Below are 25,965 nucleotides of genomic sequence, written 5' to 3' on the forward strand. Positions count from 1 at the left end.
TGTTATGTATCTTTTTACCCAATTATAAAAGTAAAAAAGACTCCCAGCATTCCAAGACCTTACCTGAAAAATAACTAAGGTAAAAAACAGCTGGGAGCTATACATAGTTCACATGTTAGACTTCCTGTCTATTTTTTTAATTGTGAAAATACCATACAGAGGGGTTACAGTTACATGGGCAAGGTAATGAGTACATTTCTTATCAAGCATTGTTGCCTCCTCCTTTGTTTCCCCTTCCCATCCATTCCCATCTCCCACCCCTCCCCACCCCCGCACACTGCCAAAGTTGTAAAGTTTGTTTTTCGACATAACGACTTGTACATCTCATTGTTGCAATGGGTCCACCTGTATCTCTACTTAAATGAATTTTGCCCTTCCCCTCCACAAATTATACCAACATCAAATACAGTGAGAGCAGGGGTTATACCGTGGGGGAGGGACACTTCCTGCCTATTATAATATGAGACCCTAAATTCAAACTCCATTACTGCCTTCCTCTCTGGCAACTGTATTTCTGAGCTCCATGTTGTGTTTACACCAGCGTATCTAACACTTAAGAGGCTGAGGCAGGAGGATCACTAGTTTGAGGCTAGCCTGGGCTACACAGTCACATTCTGTCTTAAAAAATAAACAAATAAAACACAGAGGGGGGAAAAAGGTATTCTGAGAGTGAAATCAATGTCTCATCCAGAGAGGGAGAAGCTGTGGCCTATGGGCCCTGTCACATAAGGCCCCCCAATCCATGACAGGACAGGCACATATGCTCCTTGTGGGCTTCCCTCAGCTACCTTCCTGGATTGATGTCTTGTTTGGCCCTTAAATGGTGTTGTAGATGTCTAAATGACCATTGGCAGCAGTAAGGATCCTCACCTCTGCTAGATTATGGCCAGTGGTAGCATCTGGTGGGATTTGTTTCCCATCCGGTTTGTCATTGCCTTTCCCCTACCCTTACTTATTTCACTACCTTCCCTTTCCCCTAATTATACCAGTGATAATTAGTCACCCAGGTGAACTTAAGTTACAATGTCCAAGGTATTCTAAGGTACCATCTTCTTATAATCTGGCAAAGTCAAAGCCTTGGCCATGCAGTCCCTCATTTGGTCCACACCACTCCCTTTCCCCATCTTCTGGTGTGAGCAGAGAAGGTTGGATGGGTTTATGGGCTACAAAGAGGGATAGCAGATGCAACAATAGGAACTATAGAGTTCTGAGTGTATTTCAAGCTAGGACAGATTCCTGTCTTCTCTAGGTTTGCTTATTTCTATTGGCAAGTATTCTCTTCAACTCCACATTACAATGTCCTGTGGGCATGCTTTCATGTTCAGGCAGGATGATACCATGGTATTGTAGCTGATATATGTTTAATAAAGATGCAAATGTGAGTGAATGGTAGCTGAGGACACATTACTGACCGCAGATCTTATGTGATCCTTTAGAGAAAAATCACTTCTAGGTACTGGAGGTCACAGATGACAAAAATCTAAAATGTTCCCGATTCCCTTGTGGTACGGTCACATTTAATTGATCACCATTGATTTATTTTCTTGATCTGAGACAAAAGGGAGTTATTTAGAATGTCTTAAAAAAAAAACTTCAAGTGCCCTAAAATAGACATGATCACTTTTTTTTGTTGTTGTTGGTTGCGGGGCTTGAACTCTGGGCTTGGGCCCTAGCCCTGAGCTCTTCAGCTCAAAACGAGAGCTCTACCGCTTGAGCCACCTCACCACTTCTGGTTTTCTGGTGGTTAATTGGAGATAAGAGTCTCACGGACTTTTCTGCCTGGGCTGGCTTTGAACCGTGATCCTCAGATCTCAGCCTCCTCAGTAGCTAGGATTACAGGCATGAGCCACCGGTGCCCAGCTGATATGAACACTTTTATAGAAGCGCATTTACCCTTACAAATCCAAGCATTGAATAGTACGTTGAGAGATATACAAAAAGATTTTGGCACATTTCAAAAAACATCTCTTCAAAGTCATCCATTTGAATGAAAATCAGCACTGATACAATCTCTCAAACTCATTAAAAAGAAATTAAGGAACAGCTAGACATGAGCAGAAACTGATTTGAAAGTGAGAGTTTAATTTTTGTATTTTAAAATGTTGATTGCCTATGAGTGATTAATTACTCAACTAATTTAAATTTAAGCTTTGAGAAGAAATATTAAGTACTGACTACCTTGTCTACTTGCTCCTGCTCAGCAATAGACCTACACTCTGAGTGTAACTCTACATTTGGGAGTGCCAACTGCAAGAGTAATTTTCCCAGATAATAGGAACATACAGTTGGAGAGCACTTTGGAATTATCTAATTTATCACCTCATGTTATAGATGAAGAAGAGAAGGACCAGAGAGTAAAGGTGCTTGGTCATCCAAAAACAAAGCAGTACTGGTGGTATTCTAGGGTAGACAGACTAGGGCTTTGGACAAGAAAGTGAACTAGGTTTTCCTAGCCACAAAATGAAAGCGATCATTTCTGTTTTATTGAATTATTCTGAGATCGAATGAGAACATGTATGTAATAAAACACTGGGTTAAAAAAATCACGGCTCTCTTAATGTGATGTCAGGAAATTGAACCCTTAGATATGTATCTTAATGTTTTTTTCTTTCATGCATGTGTTTCTAATGCACTTATAAGATTATCTCTTTGTTGCTTTGTATGTCCCTCCCCCACAGTATAACCCCTGCTTTCACTATATTTGATGTCAGTATAACTTGAGGAGGAGATGGGGAAAAACCAGTAGTTTAAAGATACAGGTGGACCTGTTGCAACAATGAGAAGTACAAGTTGTCATGTCCAAAACGAGCTTTACAACGTTGGTGCGGGGGGGGGGGCGGGGAAGGGGGGGAAGGAGAAAGATTGGGATTGGGGGGGGGGGGGGAGGCTGGGAAGGGATGTGAAGGGTAAACAAAAGGAGGAGGCTGCAATGCTTGGTAAGAAATGTACGCATTATTCTGCCCATGTAATTGTAACCCCTCTGTACAGTATGTTCACAAATAAAATAAAAAAATTATTTTTAAAAGGTAAAAAAAATCACGGCTCTCTGCTCTTTTCTAGCTCTCTCTACTCTTTTCTAGCTCTTTCCTCTCTTTTCTAGCTCTCTTCTCTTTCTCAGCTCTCTCTTTCTCAGCTCTCTCTTTCCCAGCTCTCTCTCTTTCCCAGGCCTTTCCCAGCCGCGTGGAGGGCCAACCTGGCCTTGTCCCAGCAGGTCTACTGAATAAACCTACCCCTTACCTGAAAAAAAAAATCACAGTAATCAGGTCCCACACTCTTGCTTAGTTTTTTCTGCTCAAGGCTGGGCTTTACCACTTGAGTCACAACTCTACTTCTGGTTTGTTGTTGTTGTTGTTTTCTGGTTAATAAGTCTCTCAGATTTGTCTGTCCTGGCTGATCTTGAAATCCTCAAAACTCAGCCATTGGTGCCTGGCTTTATATGTTAAGAATTTTTTAAAGTCTACCTTACTCAATTTCCTCCTTATAAATCCCTTTCACTGCTCTCTGCCTTTTCAACATCTGTGAACATTTCAGATGTACAGAAACTTCTTTTTGGCAGCTAACAGGCATGAACTTCTTTCTGACAAATGTAACTAAACACTAATGATCATTCTTTTCCTTGATTCCTAGTGTCCACAGTAACTCTGCCATCAGGGCTGGGCAATAAGTAGTGATCACCAAAGTGATCCTTGTGTTGATGAAGTACAGGGAAGGTTCCCAAGAACACAAGTAAGTGGCTATGAGCTGTCCCCTTGTCCTCTCTCTTCCTCCCCCTTCTTCTGCCCTTGCCTTCCTTTCCCACTACCAAACGTACCAATGAAGCCAGGTGCTGGTGGCTCACACCTGTAATCCTAGCTATTCAGGAGGCTGAGATCTGAGAATCAAAATTTGAAGCCAGGCTGGGCAGAAAAGTCTGCAAGACTCTTATCTCAAATAAGCTATTCAGAAAAGGCTGGAAGTGGCACTGTGGCTCAAGTGGTAGAGCGCTATCCTTGAGCACAAAGAGGTTCAGGGACAGCTCCCAGACCCTGAACAAGCCCTAGGACTGGCAAAAACAACAACAACAAGAAAAAAACCAAAGGTACCAATGAAACAGTTGTGTAGAGGGCTTTGGAGAAAATACTGAGTTGTCGATTTATGTGCTCTTCATCTTGATAGTAAACAATATATCTGGGTGACAAATGGCTGAGCACACCAACAAACAGAAATACCTTTTTTGTTGTTGTTGTTGGCCTGGGTCTTAAACTTGGAGTCTGGGTGCTATTCCTGAGATTTTTTTTTGCTCAAGACTAGCCCTCTTCCATTTTGAGTCACAGTGCTACTTCTCGTTTTCTGGAGGTTAACTGGAGATAAGAGTCTCATGGGCTTTCCTGCTTGGGCTGGTTTTGAACTACGAGTCTCAAACCTCAGCCTCCTGAATGGCTAGGATTGCAGGTGTGAACCACCAGTGCTTGGCTAGAAATGCCTTTTTCTAGGACCCCTAACCTCATGGTCCCATAAATTTCCCAAAGGCTCTTGTTCAGTAATAGGTTTCTACTCAGGATGCATCCATTCATTAAAAATCAGTACATTAAAAAATCTGGCTGGGTATCAGTGGGTCACACCTGTAATCTTAGCTACTTAGGAGGCTGAGATCTGAAGATCATGGTTCAAAGCCAGCCTGGACAGAAAAGTCCATGAGACTTTTATCTCCAATTAACCAGCAGAAAAACAAGAAGCTCAAGAAGCAGAGAATCTGCCTTGAGTAGAAGAAGCTAAGCAGGAGTGCAAGGCCTTGAGTTCAACCTCCAGTACTGTCACAGAAAGGAGAGAAAGAGGAAGCTAGAAGGAAAGAAGGAAAATGGAAGGAAGGAAGGAAAGAATGAAAAAGAAGGAAGGAAAGAAGGAACGGAAAAGAAGATGAGAAGAAAAGAAAAACAAAAAAGAATAAGAGAATATCTAAACCTTGTTTATTAGGGCCCATGTGGCAAGGTAGGGGCTGTAATCAGAAAAATCTGTGTGGAAGTCAGAGACCAGAGATTCTGTCCCTGAGTAGCTTTGTGACTGCAAAGCAACCCATGTCTTTTTCTGCCCTGGTGGCCTCCACACAAAATTAAGATAAAAGGGTGATAGATGTTATAAATTCACCTACTTGATAGTATCACTCAATAACTGAAATTGGGCTTCAGTCACAGAAACTGGACAGAAGTAGCTCAACTAAGTCTGAAAGTTAAACCTTGGATATTTATCTCCTTATAGTTCAACTGGTAGTCTAATCAGTAAGGCTGTTAAACTTGCAATAATATTTCACTGATGTGTAGCCGAGCGTTACAAGTTATAAAATTTCCAATTTAATTTTACTGCATCCCCGAAGCTGTAGTAATTAGAAGACAAACTCACTGTGAAGAAGTCTACAGCTTCGGGGGTGATAATTTTCAGCCTGTTCTTCAGGTCACTTCTGTCATTCACATTCCCCGATTTGACAGCTGCATGTAGACTCAGGATTTTTTGGTAATATAGCCTTAACTCATCATTCATATGGTGGGAGGAGATGTAGATGACATTCACATTGATATCTAAAAAAATCAACAGGCACAATGTTAATTACTGACAGAAAGGTAAATCACCCTGTGAACTCTGGCATCTAATTGATGTCATCCGGTTCAAAATAAAAAGCATATCCAGCCGGGTATTGGTGGCTCACATCTGTAATCCTAACTATTCAGAAGGCTGAGATCTGAGGATGGTAATTCACACCAGCCTGGGCTGTAAAGTCCATGAGACTCTTATCTCCAATAAACCACCAGAAAACTGGGAATGGGCCAGGTGCCAGTGGCTCACATCTGTAATCCTAACTACTCAGGAGGCTGAGATCTGAGGATCATGGTTTAAAGCCAGCCCGGGGAAGGAAAGTCTGTGAGATTCTTATTTCCAATAAACCACTAGGAAGCTGGAAGTCCCACAATGACAAAGAAATAAAAACAGAAAACTGAAAATGGCGCTGTGGCTCAAGTGGTAGAGTCCTAGCCTTGAGCTGAAGAGCTGACAAACAATACCCAGGCCCAGAGTTCAAGCCTCACAACCGATCCCCCATCCAAAAAATAAATAAAAAGGCATATCCAAAATGCCATACTGAAGTTCATTTAGATAGGTTTTTCAAGCAAGCTATTCAGCTTATTATTTATTCAATCCATTCGTTCATTTTATTCATCTATTTTTATTTTCATTTATTTATTTTTATACAGTGCCAATATTGGAGCTTGAACTCAGGGCCTCGGGCTCTCACTTCGCTTTTTCTCCTTAAGGCTGTTGTTCCACCACTTGAACCATAGCTCCATTTCTGGCTTTTTGGTGGCTAATTGGAGATAAGAGTCTCAAAAACTTTCCTCCCTGGACTGGCTTTGAACCTTGAGCCTTCGATTTCAGTTTCCTGAGTAGCTATAATTGTAAGCGATGGTGCTTGGCTAAAGAACTTATTTCCACTTATATCAATATAAGTGGATATAAGTATATCAATAATGGGGCTTAAACTCAGACCTTGAGGCTCTTGCTTACCTTTTTGTTCAAGACTGTGGCTTTTTTTTTACACATTAACATTTCTCTAAGAAAAGACATCACAAAGTATACGCAGTCATGCCTTAAGAAGGCAAATAAGGGCTGGGAAGATGGCTCAGTGGTAGAGCGCTGGCTTTGCATGCCTGAGGCCCTGGGTTCGATTCCTCAGCACCCCATAAGCAAAAAGAAAAAAGCCAGAAGTGGCGCTGTGGCTCAAGTGGTAGAGCGCTAGCCTTGAGCTGAAGAGGTGAGGGACAGCGCCCAGGCCCAGAGTACAGGTCCCACGACCAGACCCCAGAGGAGAGAGGAATGGTACACAAATGCTGTCATAATATGTAATGTAAATATGTGAAAAGGAAAGTAAGAAATCTGATGAGATGGGGAGAGGTCGGAGAAAAGGGGACAGAATGATGGAAGGGATGATTGATCGAGATGCCATCTACATATAAATGGACATGTTTAAATCTGAACTGCGCTTACAAATATTTGAAGAAAACAATAATAATACTGATGATGACGAAGGAGGTCTGAGCTTCCAAATAACACACCGAGATTTAACCACAACTACCATTAATATCAGTGGGAACAGCAACAAAAACCGCTTTATAGATTCAGGGGCAGAAGAAAAGAAATTCCTTGAGAAGAAATCTTTGATAAGAAACTAGATCGCTAATTACATTTTTTCTTGCCAATTTCTGGAAAATGATATATATTACTGTGATATACAGTATTAGTGTGGTTTCACTATGAAGATATAAATACTATTAATTGACAAATCATTATGGAAAGGAGCTATAAGAAGGTGAAAGTTGCTTTGATTGCTGGCCAATAGTCAAAATTACTCTTTAGCTTGACTATCTAGGAATTGAAGAGATTAGCTATTAGAGTTTGTACCCAAAGACCTGGTTTCATAGCCAGCAGCAAGTGACAAATTTTATCAGTAGAATTGTGTTGTCTTTATTTTCCCCTGAATAACCAGAAAAAGCAACACTTTTTTACTAGCAATTAACGAAATTGAAATGATAGTTATTTATTCTTCTACAGAATTGCTACTGGTTCTTTTCTAAGTTTCTTGACATTTTTATTTCAGAAGCAAGCACTTCTATATACAAGCAAATTTCTTCTATCTACTACTTGCTGAGGTTTAAAATCAGGGCTTCACTCTTGCTAGGTAGGTGCACTGTAGGGAGCCAGGGTTCCAGTCCTTTCTGTTCTTGTTATTTTTGAGATAGGGTCTCCCATTTTTGCCTAGGCCAGTGTGAACAGCAGTCCTCCTATTTACACTTCCCAATGTAATTATAATTACAGGTGCATGCCATCACAACCAAATGTTTTTGTTAAGATAGGGTCTTACAAACTTCCCTCTACCCCCCCCCACCTTCAACCTCCACCACAGGCTGTCCTGCAGTCTTTATCTGCCTGATAACCACCTCCCATCAACATCTGGCCCAATCTACTTCTTTTTAAAATCTTTATACCTTTTAAAGTTACATTGCTATATCATAAAGACAATATACCAAGAAAAGGCATAATCTCTCAGAAATGTTGGTTAGCAAAATTTTTCTTAGCAGATGGTACAGACTGAATTACTGGATTATTTAAAATATAGGCCTAAAACTTCCAGGTCTTTCCAGAAAGGAGAATCTTGTAAAAAGTATAAATGTATATATACATATATGTATATATATATATGTATATACATATAGGTATATATGTATGCATGTATATGTATATATATTCTTTGGTGGTGATTTTTCTTTTTTCTTTCTTTTTTTCTTTCTTCTTTTTTTTTTTTTCAGTCGTGGGGCCTAAACTCTGGGCCTGGGCACTGTCCCTCAGCTCTTCAGCTCAAGGCTAGCACTCTATCACTTGAGCCACAGAGCCATTGTCAGCTTTTTCTGCTTATGTGGTGCTGAGGAATCGAACCCAGTGCCTCATGCATGCAAGGTAAGCACTTTACCATTGAGTCACCTTCCCAGCCTGATTTTTCAGATAGATAGATAGATTTTAAAAGCTAAAGAAAAAATTCAATTTACCTGGGTACCCGTGGCTCATGCATATAATCCTAGCTACTCAGGAGACTGAGATTTGAGAATCGAAGTTCAAAGCCAGCCCAGGCAGGAAAGTCTATGACACTCTTACCTTCCATTAATCAGCAAAAAGCCAGAAGTGGAGCTGTGGCTCAAGTAGTAGACTGATAGCCTTGAACCCCAAAGCTCAGGCCAGTGCACAGGCCCTCAGTTCAAGCCCCAGTACCAGTACAAACAAACAAACAAAAATCAAATAAATTAAAGCAAAGTCTGCCCTCTGCTGCCCTTCAGTGGTCTCCATCCAGTCAGCTTTTAGTTAAAATAGCTCAGTACTAACAAATCAATCTCAAGTCATTAATTGTTTTTTTTGCAATCCTGAAAAACAATATCAGTGCCTAGATAACAGATTAAAGCAATTATACTATTATTATTTTAGGACACTGTAAATTTCTAGTTCTGATGTATTTTTGTTACCAAATGGCATTTATAAAATAATAATGATGCTGAAATATATATGAATCATGTAAAGTATGTCATCCCAGGGAGCCAGCAAAGTTGGCCATTGATAATTTAAAATTCTTTCTTGTTTTGCTTAAATAAAGGCCAAAAAATTATATTTTAACAAAACAAGTAAATTCTTATTTGATAACTAATAAAAAATTATTTTTTACATGTCCTCATCTTTTCACTAGTTGTTCATAAACTGATTATTAAAACCTTTGCAAATCTGTATTTTTTAGGCCTAATTTGAATTCTGACCTTGACATTTTCCTAGACCCAGATCTGACTGTGAACAGACCCAACTAGTTTCAGAACTTGACTTTTCTTAAGATCGATCTACCCATCCAAGTCTGCATTTTTAAGACTTTCCTCCACTGAGGACTTTGTTCTCTAATGACTAGTTGTTCTGTATTTATTGAAATGCTTCTTTAAAAAAAATCTGTCTTAATTTCTTATTCTTACAATAAAAATGAAATGCTTCATTTCTGACATCATCTACTCGTGCCCAGATAACCTAATAGACAATATTGAAACAGATATAAAATTGTGATCTCATTCATTGCAAGACTTCAGTAAATCAAGATTTCTTTCTGTAGGAAAGAAATTGCTATCCCCAACTATAGCAAACAGCATTTAGAAAAATGCCCAAGTCAAGTCATCAATTAAGGCCAGTGTTTATTCTTTTTTTTTTTTGTCAGTTGTGGGGCTTGAACTCTGGGCCTGGGTGCTGTCCCTCAGCTCTTCAGCTCAAGGAGAGCGCTCTACCACTTGAGCCACAGCGCCACTTCCGGTTTTCTAGAGGTTTAATGGAGATAAAGAGTCTCACATACTTTGCTGCCCAAGCTGGCTTTGAACCGCGATCCTAAGATCTCAGCCTCCTAAGTAGCTAGGATTACAGATGTGAGTCACTGGCACCCGGCTTCATGTTATTTTTAACAAGTTATTTTGGAAAGGGACTGATATGAAGATGAAAGCTTCTTTGATTGCTGGTCAATAGGCAAAATTAATTACTCTGTGTGTGTGCACACACACGCCAGTTCAGGGACTTTGAACTCAGGGCCTGGGCACTGTCCCTTAGCTTTTCTGGCTCAAGGCTGAGGCTCTACAGATTGAGCCACAACTTCTTTTTTGGCTTTTTGCTGGCTAATGGGAGACAAGAGACTCACAGGAGTTGGTAAGGTGGATCAGTGGCCGAATGCTTGCCTTGCATGTATGAGACCCTGAGTTCAATTCCTCAGCACCATTTAAGCAGAAAAAGCTGAAAGTGGCGCTGTAGCTCAAGTGGTAGAGCGCTAGCCTTGAGCTGAAGAGCTGAGGCACAGTGCTCAGGCCCAGAGTTCAGGCCCACGACTGACAAAAAAAAAAAAAGAAAGAAAGAAAAAAGAGAAAGAAAAGAAAAGAAAAAGAGACACAGATTTTTCTTGACTGGGTTGGCTTCAAACTGTGATCCTCAGCTTCTAGCCTTCTCTGTAGCTATGATAACAGAATTGAGCCACTGGTGCCTGGCCAAAATCAGTTCCTCTATAACTTAAAGAGACTAGCCATCTGAATATCGACCTGACTTTACTGTCAATCTGTTATGTAAAATATTCAATTACTCCTAAATGCTTAGAATGGAGAGATATGGGATGGATGGATCTTTAGGAAAGATTAGAAATCCTTGTCAAAGGGGGAAAAAAGAAAAAAGAAATATTTGTTCAACATCCACTGATAAAAATTGCAGTCATTTGTGTAAAGTAAGTATCTGTACCTTTGATGTCACATAACCTCCCCAGCTGCATATTCTGAAGTGTGTCAAAATCAGCAATGTGTTCTCGAACAGTCTGGTGGTATCCTACAAGGCAAAATCAAGAGAGAGCAAGTCCATAGAGCAGAGAGTTCAAAATGTCACAGCCCACACTCCCTCCGCAGCATCTTGCAGACACACTACAAATCCCAAGAACAAGGTCTGTGCTTCTCAAGGGATTAGTATGATTCTGCCCAGTGTAGAGAGAGGTTTAAAGTTTTCAATATCAACACAGCTCCTAAGAATCTGCATGGCACACACATGGAGATTTCTGACATGGAACTTGAGTGTTTATAATGGCAGGTAAGAACATTATGCTGTGTTTTAAAAAATGTTTGCATTTCAATGTGTGCATCCTGTTTTGAAAAGTTTCCAAACCAAAAAGTTTCCAACCATTTTGAAAAGTTTCCAAAACGGTAAGAGAAAGCATGAGGCCTTGGTTCAAGCCCCAGTACTGACATTAAAAAAACTGTACAGTTTCAATGAGCCAAGAGAAAAAAAAAACTCAATATCTATTATACAACATGAGTAGGGTTAAACATTATGTATTATTAGTAGAGATTGTAACAATAAATATGCCAGGCTTAAAAAAAAAGAAAAAGGGAGGGTAGGGGAGGGAAAGGAGAAAAATGAGAAAAGGGCCAAGAAGTTTGACAAGAAATGTACTTATTACCTTACTTATGTAACTGTAACCCCTCCGTACATCACCTTGACAATAAAAATAATAATAAAGAAAAAAAGAAAAAGAATGTGTCCTAGTATTTGGTTTATAAAATATACATAATTTATAGGTGGACCTGTTGCAACAATGAGAAGTACAAGTTGTCATGTCGAAAACGAACTTTACAACTTGGGGTGGGGGAGGATTGGATAGGGGGGGAGGGAAGATGGGAAGGATGGGAAGGGTAAACAAAGGAGGAGGCTACAATGCTGGATAAAAAATGTACTCATTATCTTGCCCATGTAATTGTAACCCCTCTGTACAGTATTTTCACAATAAAAAAATAAATAAAAATATATACATAATTTCACACAAATCCATTCTTATTTTCAGGAATTCCTATTTAAGAAATTTTCATATCAGAGATGTACAAGACACTATGTTGAAAAACGAACTTTACAATTTAGGCGGGAGGTGGGGGTGGGGAGGGGAGTATAGTTGAGGAGGTGGGAGGGAAAGGATGGTAGGGAAAAACAAAGGAGGAGGCAACAATGTTTGATAAGAAATGTACTCATTACCTTGCTCATGTAACTGTAACCCCTCTGTACAGTATTTTCACAATAAAAATATATAAAAAAGAAATTTTCATACCAAAGAAATATACTCAGCACACATGCGCGTGTGCGTGCACGCGCACGTGCACACACACACACACACACACACACACACACACACACACACCAATACTGAGACTTTAATTCAGGACCAAAGTACTGTTCCTTAGCTTTTTCATTCAAGGTTGGCACTCTACCACTTGAGCCACAGTTTCATTTACAGCTTTTTGGTAATGAATTGGAGATAAGAATCTTGTGGATTTTCCTGCCTAGGATATCATCAGAGCTCAGCCTTCTGAGCAGTCAAGATTACAGAAGTGATCCACCAGTGCCCAGCTTATTTTGGCTTTTTAACTTACATGACATTTTCAAAGAGTATCCCAGACTTGTTCTATACCAACACACAGATCTTACATAAATTTATTACCTACTGTCATGAGTACATATTTAAAGAATTCTCACATCAAAGAAATAGGCTTCTACTATCAGTGAAAACAACTTTTAGCCTCCAAAGAGCAATAAAGGTTAAAATAATTACTTTGTTAGTACTAAGAAAGTCCTTTAGTTTGCCCTCGTTTCTACTGGAAACAGAATAGAAAGAAAACACAGATTACTATTGTCAAAAAAAATCCAGGCAAGAATTAGTATCAGAAATACTTTCTGTTGATATTTCAAATTTTAAAAAAAAGTGGACCGAAGCATAAACTTTCAATGCATGTGTGCATATCTAGAAGCAGGTAGAACTGCTTATATGAAATTCAGCAATTGGAAGTGCAACTTTTTTTTTTTTTTAATAAAACTGCTTTTCACATTTTGAAGAGATGCTTCAATGCCTCCTTGTGGTTACTGAGCCCAAGTTCAACTGCTGGAGATAATGCGATTTTATGGATTATATCTTCAAGATGTGACACAGATGTCCTTTTTACCCATAAAGGAAAACTATAGCAACTCAAGTGCTAGGGCTTCAGATCAAATAGGGCTACAGACAAAATGAACTCTGATAATTTAGCTCTTTGCTTTGATGTCAGTGTTTAAACACTAGATGATGTCTGGAAATTAAATGACTTTACAATTAATCCAAGTCTCTCTTTGTTTTAAGTATATGATGGAAGAATTAAAGAGACAGACAGGCTAGTGAGCTGTTTAAATTATTAGAAATTATATAGAAAAATTATTAATTTCTCAATAATTAGAGAGCTAGTCTATATAGAAAGCTAACAGAGACAGGTATAATTTCAATGCTATCTTTTTGTATGAGTGCAATATTATCACCTTTAAGATTTTGCATACATAAATCTATATTCAGATAAATGTTTACAAAGATGCAAATAGTCTATTTTTTAAGTCCTAAAGGAAGAAGTACAATCAAGGGCCTGAGAGCATTCTGTGGCTGTGTTTTCTTTAAAAAAATATAAAGCTAGCAAAAGATGTCTCATTAATCGGATGTACAATTTGAAATATAAAAGATGCTCAAACACTTTGCAGCTGTATATGCATCCAGTGAGTGAATAAGTCTGTGCTTTATTCAAGTGCCTGAGGTCAGTTTCCCAACAAATTACTTAGTACCTGTTACCGCTGATCAAAGATGCATATTAACCGTACCTGCAGAATTATGACATAGTTACTCAGCCTAACCAATATACTCATCTTACAGAATTGCATGTGAGCGAACTTAGAACATTGGTATGGTGGATTGCATAAAGCAATATATAGAAAAATATTTTCAAGGGGCTGAGAAGTTGGCTCAGTGGTAGAGCGCTTGCCTTGCATGCCTGAGGCCCTGGGTTCGATTCCTCAGCACCACATAAGCAAAAAGAAAAAAGCCGGAAGTGGCACTGTGGCTCAAGTGGTAGGGCACTAGCCTTGAGCTGAAGAGCTGAGGGACAGTGCTCAGGCCCAGAGTTCAGGCCCCACAACCGGACCCAAAAAAAAAAAAAAAAAGAAAAATATTTTCAAGACTGTGAAGTGCTGTATAAATGTCAAGTGTTTTGATCTTACAAGCTAGGTGAATTTCTAAAGCATACAACAATGAATTCTGTGATAAGAAATGTAGTCATTTCTGAAAACATGGGTACTTCAAAGCTCGGTCCAGGAACACTGGGAAGTGTCGAAAGACTTAGCCTGCGATACATGTAAAAGTCAGGGTAAGCACCTTATCTCTTGTCTAAAACCACATAAACCTATAAATTATCATCTGGTTCAGACACTATATATTTAGTACTTGTGACCAATGTAAGTATGCAAAAGGCAGGAATTCTTTTGACTTTAATTTTCTAGTTTGCTGTGGTACGAAGAATAGCCCTTCAACCAGGCCCATATTCTAATCTCCAGAACCAGTAAATACATTAGGCAGCATTACAAAGGGGAAATAAAATTGTAAGTGAAACTAAAGTTACTGATCATTTGACTTGAAAATAAATATACTGTCCTTAATGACCTGGCTAAGCCTCATATAATTATAAAAGTCCTTAAAAATAGAAGAGTTGCCAGGTGCTGGTGGCTCACGCCTGTAATCCTAACTGAGGAGGCTGAGATCTGAGAGAGAATCCCAGTTTAAAGCCAGCCTAGGCAGGAAAGTCTGTGAGATTCGTCCTATCTAATTAACCACTCAAAAGCCAGAAGTAGACGTGTAGCTCAGGTGACAGAATGCCAACTTTGAGTAAAAAAAAGCTAAGGGACAGTGCTCAGGCCCTGAGTTCAAGCCTCATAATTGGTACACACAGGGACACATACATAAATGAAAGAGAGAGGCAAAGAGTAGAAGTGAAGGAAGTGATGACTTCAGAAGAAAGGCAGCACTGCTGGCCTTAAATATGAAGGAAACGAAGAGCCTCCTTTGTGCTTCCTTTGTGAGTGGCTTCTTTTCTCCCTTGGAGCCTCCAGAAAGAAATTCAGCTCTACTGATTCTCTGCTTTTAGTGCCTTTAAACATCTGAAGTACAGAACTCTGATACCCTTCCTTCCTTGCTTCCTTCCTTCCCTCCATCTTGTGCAAGTACTGGGGTTTGAACTTAGGACCTGGGTACTGTCTCTGAGCTCTCTTGACCAAGGCTAGTGCTCTACTACTTGAGCCACAGCTCCACTTCTAGCTTTTTGGTGGTTAGCTGGAGATAAGAATTTCATAATCTACTGCTCAGGCTGGTTTCAAACTGTGATCCTCAGATCTCAGCCTCCTAAGTAGCTAGGATTACACACATGAGCCAACAGCACTGGGCTTCCAATATGCTCTTTTTTTTTTTTTTTTTTTTTTGGTCATGGGGCTTGAACTCTGGGCCTGGGGGCTGTCCCTGAGCTCTTCAGCTCAAGGTGAGCACTCTACCACTGGAGCTGCAGCACCACTTCCGGTTTTCTGGTGGTTAATTGGACTTTCCTGCCGGGGCTGGCTTTGAACCACATTCCTCATCTCGACCTCCTCAGTAGCTAGGATTACAGGCGTGAGCCACTGGTGCCCAGCTTCAATATGCTTTCTTGAGTGGAGGAAAAAGGATGGAGTTACTGCACTGTTACTGTTACCCTGTGTGTGCCACAGGGAAGATGTGGCTCACTGAAAACCATCGATCATGTGTTTTGAAATGGGAAAAAGTCTGAGAATTACTACTTCAAACCATCAAACTGGCCAGGGTGAGCAGATGAAAAGCAACTGCGAGGTCACCAGGAGTCTTTCGTTAACTCCTTCTCTGCTTTGAGTACCACTGTAGAGAATCAGTCTTAAAAAGAAACTGGGAGTCAAGCACAGGTCAGCAGGCCAAGGGTTCAGGAACATGTGGTCTCTTACAATACTGGAAGCTGTCTCAGAGGCATACCTGCATGCCAAGGAGGTCTGGCCACTGATCATGCTTCCTCCTAGTCTTGAGAAAAGCCAGCACCCGCACAGCTAGTCTGCTGGATGCCAAGAGGAAACTGGTGTCACCTGACAGGTGTTCATGTGGGAGTAGAATGGGAAAGATGCTGAAGGTAGAAGTGAGGAAATGATTGCACTGATGCACACCTGAGATAAAATGGCCAGGATAACCAGAGAGACAGCTGCCACGTAGCCCTCTTTGATGTGATGGGGAAGTGGGAATATGTTGCAACTACTTATAGAGAACTCTATCAGACTAGAAGTGTTTTGCAGGTGATGAGGATAGCCATAAGGAAAGAGGGTATGTTCCTGTTTAAAGAAGAAAGTGAGGGCTGGGAAGGTGGCCCAGTGGTAGAGCGCTTGCCTTGCATGCATGAGGCCCTGGGTTCGATTCCTCAGCACCACATAAGCAAAAAGAAAAAAGCCGGAAGTGGCACTGTGGCTCAAGGGGTAGTGCGCTAGCCTTGAGCTGAAGAGCTGAGGGACAATGCCCAGGCCCAGAGTACAGGACCCATGACCGGGCCCAAAAATAAAATAAATAAATAAAAATTAAAAAAAAAACCAACCATTTAAAAAAAAAAAAGAAGAAGAAAGTGGGTCTCTTTCTGCCAGTACTGGTTGGTTAGTTGATTGGTTTTCCTGTGCAGAGTTAGATATGCAAAAATCTAAAAATCACATTGTTTTAGTATTTGGAAATTTAGAATGTATCAGAAGTTCATCAGATCAGAGAATCCAATTTTCTTTTCTTCTTTGACTTATGTGTATGTGTACACACCCATCAGTATTAGGGGTTCAACTCAGAGCCTGGAGCTCTTGCTTAGCTTTTGTGCTCAATGCAGATTCTCTATCATTGAATCCACAGCTCTACTTTTGGATTTTTGGGGTTGATTGGAGATGACAGTCTCACAGACTTTCCTGCTCAGGCTGGCTCTGATCCTAAATCCTCAATCTCAGCCTCCTGAGAAGCTAGAATTAAAGGTGTGACCCACTGGCTCCAAGCTTAAGGAATTTTATTATAAAAATACAGAAAAACATGGCAGGTATATTTGCTGAGTTTTAGAAACATTCTTCCGCTAATTTGGCAAAATGGAGTCACCTTCCAAAGGATAAGAATTTTTTGTTATTTCAACTTTTTGTCATTGGCTGGTACAGTATTGCACGCAGCGAAAGCCAGTAGTTATCAGATTGTGGGCTGGGGACCTCGGGGAGTGCTGAGACCATTTCAGGGCTCGGCAAGGTCAAAACTATTTTCAAAATGAAACTAAGATGTTATTTGCCCTTTTCAATCTATTCTCTCCCAAGTTGGGAAACACAAAATGTTTATTAATATAACTGAGATCTCACATTTCACCTCACAATATTTCCAATGCTGAAGTTAGCATAAAGGCAAAAGAATGTGCACAATTATATATATATAAAAATATCACACACACATCTATATATATGCTGAAATAATGCAGAGAGAAAAATACAAAGCCAAACTAGTGTGTTACTTTTAGTCATTAAGTCAATTGACAATGAAATAAAAAATTACATGGAAAAAAAAGAAAAAAAATCCCACTTGAATTAACTAATTAATTATTTTTTTTTGTTGTTGTTGGTCGAGAAGCCTGAACTCTGGGCTTAGGGGCTGTCTGTCAGCTCTTCAGTTCAAGGCTAGCACTCTACTACTTGAGCCATAGCACCACTTCTGGCTTTTTTCTGCTTATATAGTGTAAGGAATCGAACCCAGGGCCTCATGCATGCAAGGCAAGCATTCTATCATTAAGCCACCTTCCCAGCCCCTCCTATTTATTTTGAAAGAGGGAGAAGGGAGAGGGGAAACACATGACTAGGACTTTAAATGGCTGGCAATACCCACGTTTGGCCTCAGAATCTAGTAATTGGCACATCTCATTTCATAACAACATATTTTACAATGTCACTGAGTTTAAGATGAACACAAATGATGTGCTCTAATAAAGCAGCCTAAGGATTAAATGAAGAGTAGGAAATAATCTGGCCAAAGGAACTGGAAGCAGATTTAGTTCACAGCTTTTATTTAGATTCTCTGGTTATTTTCTAGAGCAATTAGGATCCTTTGTTAGCATCCTTTCTTATTTGATTGATATATTTTACTTAAAATAGACCCTGGTATTTTATTCCTGCTATGAACCATACATAGTAAATTGTTTTGTTATAATTGTATTTCATTAATAAAAATGATAAAAATATGCAATATCCAATTAAGAGGGCCTATATATTCTGGAAATGATTTTTTTTATCATTTTATACAATTACAAGGCTGGTTTCTTTGGACAATTAGTCAACAGTATTCCACCTCTCTGTGGTTAAAAATAGCTATGAAGACTACCTGAAATATAGAACCATCGACCAGATGCATAACTCCCCCTTTTACAGAGGTTACTCTGCAATATATAATTGTTTTAATGTTCATATTTTCTTACTCTAGAATTAAATATTCATTGTAAAGGTTTTATAGTGCTGGATACTGGTGGCTCATGCAAGTAATACTAGCTACTCAGGAGGTTGACATCTGAGGGTCAAGGTTTGAAGCCAGTCTGGGCAGAAAAGTCTGTGAGACTCTACTCTTCTATTAACCCCCCAAAAGCCAGAAATGGAGCTGCGGCTCAAGGGACAGAGTATCAGCTTCAGGCCTTGAGTTAAAGCCTCAGTACCAGCAAACATACAAAAATATTTTGTAGTAAAAAAAATGTTCCTTCTAGGCCATTCTTTCTGGGATCGTGGTAGTAAAATATGTAATTGTGCCTGCACGTGCAAATAACCTGTATAGTAAAAACCAAATGCCTACATGTATAATTTATTTTTCAGGTATTGGTACTTATCTTGCAAGGTTCAAGTACGAGTACAGCCCCAGTTGGCTGGTGGCACACTATAACTCTGGATGATTCTACAGGAAAAAATTTTTTATGAAAAGAGGAAAAGAAGACAAGGCTGCAATTCGCCTGAGGTGCCTACCTGAACCTGTCAGTCTATTATCTGCTTTGACCAGTGACTCTGCCTCAATTCTGCAAACTAAATTATTACATTGGAAAGATTGGTTGTTACTGGGATTTTTTTGCAGCGTAATTAGAGAAATTAATTACTGCTGTTTCATCCACTTCTATTTGTACATATTATGTATTAAGCTCTTGGTCCGTGAGACAAAGATGCCATGTTGGATTGGTTCCATCTTTGCATATTCCTAGAAGTGATAAACAAGAGAAATATATTCCCATACAACTAAAAAAAAAAAGGTGAAATTTAAGAGTTTAAAAAATTCTGCCTGGGAATAGGTATGAGATGATTTGCTTAATATTATTTAAGCTGATTTTAATGTCCACAAGACAGATGTAGAAATCAATTCCATACTATCAAAGCCTACGCTTTATTCTCTGGTGAAAATACAGATTTTTTTAAAATAATATTTTTTAAATTTTTATTAGAAAGGTGATGTACAGAGGGGTTACCATTTCATAAGTTAGGTACTGAGTACATTTCTTTTTGGACAATGTCACCCCTTCCTTCAGTCTCTCCCAGTTTTTCCCGTTAGTTCCCACACACAAATTCATTTTTAACACAGTGTCTAGTGAGTACCACTGCTGCATTTGTTCACCCTTGTCCCTCCATGACCCTTAAAGACAGATAAACAAACAAGAAAAAAAGGGGGGAAAAACCCTCTTGTTTCCATTTCCTGGAATTCATTTCAATAAATGGTATTTTATAAGATCAGAGACACAGAGGCATTGCCTCTCACAATTAGATTCTTTAAATGCCTCATTGGGAAAAAACCAGAGCTGTCTTTAACTCTTAAAATATATAATTAGGGGCTGGGAAGGTGGCTCAGTGGTAAAGTGCTTGCCTCGCATGCATGAGGCCCTGGGTTCAATTCCTCATGACCACATAAACAGAAAAAGCTGGAAGTGGTGCTACGGCTCAAGTGGTAGAGTGCTAGCCTTAAGCTGAAGAGCTCAGGGACAGCACTTAGGCCTAGAGTTCAAGCCACATGACCAATATATATATATATAATTAGCAGTTGTCCTTTGAAATACTATTGTGTTATTTACAAACAAAAATATCGCAGGGCTGGGAAGGTGGCTCAGTGGTAAAGCACTTGCCTTGTATGCATGAGACCCTGGCATGAGACCTCAGCACCACATAAGCAAAAAGAAAAAAAGCTGGGAAGTGGCACTGTGGCTCAAATGGTAGAGCGCTAGCCTTGAGCTGAAGAGCTGAGGGACAATGCCCAGGCCCAGATTTCAGGCCCCATGACCAGACCCAAAAAAAAAATATCGCAATACAGACCTTCATATTTATTATATTCTTATTTAAACTGAGTATGTATAATCTACAAGAGTGCTTGTTTTAATATGATATGTAGAGTAATGCTAATTCTAATTTCTTTGATCAGATTTTTCAGGCACCTAATATCTAGTCAACAAGCCCTTTTAAAAATTTCAGGACATTTTAATTAAAAGTATTTCTATTACCTATTTTACATTACCAGGCTTTTGATTTTTACTTCTTTGGAAACGCCTTTTTATCGGGCTTCCCTGTAAAACTGGTTGTTGGAGGCTATTTGGAAGGGTCAGAAGTGGAGAGGAGGAGGGAAGAAGTTCGTACTCATTACTTATACTACCTTAGTGTTTATCAGCACTGTAAATCAGAGGCCCTATTCATGTTTGTACTTTTGAGTAAAACAGGGAACCCAAACCAAAACCCATCACTTAGTATCAGGTCAGATCCACAATTAGTTGCAGAAGCAAAGGCTCTCTTACACCTTATTTGAAGGACCCAAGTCAGTTAATTGGGTCTGCAATTAGCCTCTCTTGGGTTGCAATCAATTACAAGCACAATTCCTGTGTGTGAACCAATTCTGTGTGCAAAAGTGGTCTTATTGAAACAATAGTGTAAGTTAAAACAAAATTCAGATCAGTCTCACATCCTCACTCACATCCTAAGAAAAAACAAATTCCTTTCAAAAGCCATGAAGCAGAACCAACTCTAAAAGATCTTTACAACTCATAGATTTTTCTTAACTTTTCTACAAGTACTTAGCTCTTTTAAGCACATGCTCCAGAACCAATGTAAGTTTGTTTTACTTTGACACAATTAATATTTTACTAATTAAAAGTAATCTTCATATTTATATAATTATGTCACATATCATATAATAACTTTGGTGTTTTTCTTTTCATAGTACTATTTAATTGTATTTGTTTCTATATTCCACATGAGAAGACAAACAGGAATATTCACATGAGCGCAAAAAAATTATTATCTAGAATTCTATAACACTACATTATTTGATGCCCTGCTATATATATTTTAGCATGTGTGCCAGTCCTGGGGCCTAAATTCAAGGTCAGGCCACTGTCCCTTAGCTTTTTTCTGCTCAATTTCTGCTCAAGATTGGCACTTGAGCCACATCCCTACTTCTAGCTTTTTGCAAGCTAATCGGAGCCTCATGAACTTTCCTGACCAAGCTGGCTTCCAACTGTGATCCTCACTTCTCAGCCTCCTGGGTAGCTAAGATTACAGGCATAAGCCATTAGCGCCCAGCTTTGCACTGCTATATTTAAAAGGCTTTAACAAAGAGCTGATATGTAGTAAGGAGATTTAGTGGGTTTTGTTGTTTCTCAAAAACTCTACTGAGTAAGCATAGAAAATTTAGCTTCATCCAGGAAATTTAACATACCAGGTAGTGGTGAAGAAAAGCAAAGAAACAAACCAAACATTTTGATGGCAGTTCATGTTTTCAAAGCACTTCCAATGTGAATTTCGGAATTTCCCTCTGTCATTTTGGCATACCTATTTTACCACTGTGTTTCAGACAACAGCTTTTAAGTTCCCCCAATTCATAAATGTAATTAAATAATTACATTAGTGCTAATTAACATGAAACTGCAGATTATTTAAGCGCAAAAAACACTATTCAACTTCTTAATTATTCTTGTTCACACAGCATTTCCTTTTGCTCAGGCGCCCTAGGTGCAAATAAAGCATCCCATCTGCTCGTAATTAGAACTAAATAATTTCAGAGAATGTAGCTTATCATTTTGACTGCACATTTGATTAAAAACAGTGTACAAGCAATATCCTGGCTTACTGGCGTAACAGCAACAACACACACAAGCCCGTGTTCTTCTATCATTAAAGAAGATCGAAAACATTATCTGTTATTTCAGGGGGGGAAAAAAAGACAACTTTTTAGTTCATTTCATACAGATGAAAGCGAATTACAGCAAATCACCTCTCCACTGAATAGCAGTCCTCCCCCCCCCCCTAATGACTTTATTTGCTTAATCCCCAAATTAAACGCCGTTTCAAGCGAGGGCCCTGTGTTATTACTCTCATCATGTCGAGAACATTTTCCTGCCGAGACCAATTTGAATAAAACAAGGGGCCTTCCTTGAACTCAATCAAGGAGCCATAATGTGGTGGGTAATAGAGGTTGCTGATAGATTTGCAGGCAAAAGTGTTATACCTAATGACGGGATATGGATAATGGTCCGCCTGGAAGTCCTGATGCGATTCCAGTTGGCTTCCAGATGCTAAAAATCAAGAAGAGCATTGATCAGTGACAGGAAGCTGTAGTGGATTCATCTACTCAAACTTCAGCTTTGTGTTTTTTTTTTTTCCCACTGTACACTTAAGCCAGGCATAAATTATATTAATTGATTTAATTACATACTTAAAACATCTTCCCCAATTAATTTAATTAGGTGGCTACATGATGCTACTGGCAGGGGAAGATTAGAGGCAGCTCACTTAATTAACAGAATATGAATGAAAAAAAGAGAGAGAGAAAGCAAACATAAATGAAATTGTGAGCACTAATTAAAAGGCTGTCTACAAACTTAAATACTTTCTGACAAAGTGGTGACAGCAATGTAGACAGGAGAGGATTTTTTTCCTTAGAAAATTAAAAGTGCCAGAAGGTATATATAGAGGGAGAGAAGGTAATGCAGTTAAAATGGTGATTTTCCCCTCCCTCACCCCCCTACCCGGGCACAACTATAAAGTCAAAATGAAGGGATTTGGGTCTATGAAATTGCAGTAGGTTTTTGCAGGCACAATGACTTGATTTCTTTTTTGGGCTAAGATATGATGTATAAACAAATATGGGGATTAATGCATCACAGGCTAAGGGGAGGGGGCAGCTGGAGAGAGAAAGGAACAGATAAAGAGACAACTTATTGCAGTCATTCAAGCAGGAAATGTTTAGCAAAGGCGGTCTGCTTTAACAGCTGGCAGCCTGGTGCACCTTGGCGCGAATGCGGAAATTCTCCAGGTGTCTCTGACGCGATTCCTTCAGGATCTTCTTGAGCCTCGTCTTATGGCAGTGTAAAAGCCACGCGATGGCGATCACCCCCGAAGCCCACTTCTGCCGGCGGAAGAGCAGAAATAACTTTCTGGCTTTGTAGCATCTCCACGTGGCTTGGATCTTCTTGACAGCCTCCAACTTTCCATTCTGACCCTTGAACCTCTGTCCTGGGAGGTTGACCAGCATTTGGACGTGGAGTGGGTTCTCGAAAATTGACAGAATGTCATATCTGTTAAGCTGACTCTTCAGCTCAAACTCTGGAAGGAGGCATATCAAGTTCCTCCCTTTCACTTTGACCTCTGGCACTGCATAGTCCCGAAGAAACTTCACAACTTGTTCCAAGACAGAAAATATACTCCCCCAAGCGAGGCGGAAATGCTCCTTGAATGCTTCGAAATCAGGGGCTGTCTGGATTATGTTGCCATCATAAATATAAAAGTCATACTCCCATGCTGGTTTCATAATTTTAGAAGATGTAATTTTCGTGTCCTGGGGAAAGAAAGTTTGCTAGAGATGAACTAGATTGTGAGCTTGTATAGATCAAAGAGCAACACACACATGACGCTGTCACGGTCTCTCGATGCTAGAGAGAGTCTAGCATTGATTTAGCAGATGCACATTGTAATACCTAAGTCTGGCTGGCATATGTCATCAAAACTCCATACCACAAGGATCTCTTAGAGATCACTCAAGGCTATTAAGAGATTATGAATTCTTAAAAAAAAAATAAAGTGCTCTAAAGTTGCTCAAGGAAAAGCATCATGTAAGTTTATGTTTTTAGCTGACCCCAGGATCTCTTGGGTTTTTTTTGTTGTTATTGTTGTTTTTTACCATTTACACATGCACACATGGCCTTAGAGATGTATGTTGCTGATTCCCAATTGGTAACTTACCCACCAACTATAAAAAGAGGAGTCACGCTTTCTTTGCAGTCCTCAGGATAATTCAAATACACTCCTTAAGAGCTGCTCTGACTTTCTAACAGGTATCACTTTATAGCATTTTGGACTACTTCTGCCATATTGTCTTAGCACCAGGGTGGGTTTTTTTGTTGTTGTTGTTTTGTTTTGTTCTGTTTTGTTTTAAACAGGAACTGTTGTGCTGTGTATCATCACCCTTGTCATTTTCTACTTTGCTCTTGACAAGTAATCTTTATTCTTAAATATGGAACATATTTAGGGCTATACATGGGTAGATTGAAATCAGAAATTCCATAACCAATCAAACCAAGGGAGCATTGTTTTTCATTGTGTTCCTGTCTATACTGAATGAAATTTTCAGTCAGGGAAATATACTACTTTTATTTACTAATGGCAAGAATGAGATGGTGAATATATTTTTCTTCTTTATGTTTTTCTATATAAAAAACAATAAATTTTATTTAAAAAATAAAATTAGAAGAGATTTGGATGACAGTAGCAACACATAATGTTATTACCATAAAAAAGGAAAATCTGCTGCCCACTGCCAAATAGCTATATCTCAATCACTTAAACTATTGCACTAAAAAAAGGAAAAAATAAAGACACTCTACCCCATGGTCTAAACATCTCTAAAGGCCTGAGGGATTAGGGGAAGAGGGAAGGCATGAAAAGTCTGAGGTTCTTAATTCTGCTCAGTAATTCAGGTATTAACTTACTACAATGATTGTTTCTTTTTGCCTGGGGATTTAAGGAATCAATTATCTTCAAAATGTGCATTTATATGTCAGATACATAAGCCTCTCCCTACCAAACTGTAGGATTATATTGCTCTCTGCATTTTAAAGGCTTTTCACAAAATTCAAAAGAAAAAAAATTCCAGGAAAAAAATCCCAGTTAATTTATCAATGACTATTGTGCCACAGCACTATGTCAAATAAGAACTGCAATGTTACATTGTCTGTGCTTTGTCTTGAATAAATAAATGTTAGTGTAGAGTAATTAACAAATACTAGGCAGAAAGCTATCTGAGAGAAAAGCAAGCCAAGAAATATATGGACAATAAAAGCCCCAAAAGTAAACACAAGCAATCAAATGAGCAACAAAAACAACTTCAAATTCTTTTTCTTTTTCCAGATTCTGGACAGTGGAATAATTACACTGTTAACTCAAATGAAAATGCTAAAAAGCTAATATCAAGTCCAAAAAGTCCTTTAGTTTTAGAAGATATCTTTAAATAGCAGTGAGCTTTTGTATGCTTTTAACTTAAGAGCTGTTACAAGGGATGAGAATGATAGGTAACCCCTCCTCACCAAGACTAAAGACCTTTCTGATCAAATCAGGACACCAAAAGAATGCAAACTGTCTGGTAGATAGAAGCAAATTCCTTCCCCTTGGATGGGCAGGAAAGACAGAAGTAAAGCCCCTTAGGCAGACATTGATGCTGGAAGAAAGAGCTGTGACTCCAAGCGGAAGACAAGAGGCATGTTCCATCAGAAGTGGGCCATGACTTTGCTTCTGCCTTCCTTCAAGGATAGGTCTAGATCAAGAGAAGGTTAGAGGTCAGAAAAGAACAATGTCAAGCCGGGCGCTGGTGGCTCACGCCTGTAATCCTAGCTACTCAGGAGGCTGAGATCTGAGGATCGCAGTTCAAAGCCAGCCCAGGCAGGAGAGACTGTGAGACTTCTATCTCCAATAAACCACCAGAAAAACAGAAGTGGCGCTGTAGCTCAAGTGGTAGAGCTCTCACCTTGA

At 39.3% G+C, this 25,965-nt stretch overlaps 1 protein-coding gene across 1 annotated transcript in view; it reads right to left on the bottom strand.

Moving 5' to 3' along the window:
• Iqch (IQ motif containing H) overlaps nt 1–25,965 on the bottom strand; it is a 226,063-nt gene that overhangs the window by 97,855 nt on the left and 102,243 nt on the right. Inside the window, exons 10-13 of the mRNA XM_013009902.1 lie at nt 23,231–23,779; nt 22,451–22,517; nt 10,813–10,896; nt 5,377–5,552 (exon numbers count right to left, since the gene is read on the bottom strand). Coding sequence (XP_012865356.1) covers nt 5,377–5,552; nt 10,813–10,896; nt 22,451–22,517; nt 23,231–23,779 — 876 coding nt within the window. The remainder of the gene's footprint in view (nt 1–5,376; nt 5,553–10,812; nt 10,897–22,450; nt 22,518–23,230; nt 23,780–25,965) is intronic.

The sequence above is a fragment of the Dipodomys ordii genome, unplaced genomic scaffold, assembly GCF_000151885.1.
Source record: "Dipodomys ordii isolate 6190 unplaced genomic scaffold, Dord_2.0 Scaffold11, whole genome shotgun sequence".
Taxonomy (NCBI): Eukaryota; Metazoa; Chordata; class Mammalia; order Rodentia; family Heteromyidae; genus Dipodomys; species Dipodomys ordii.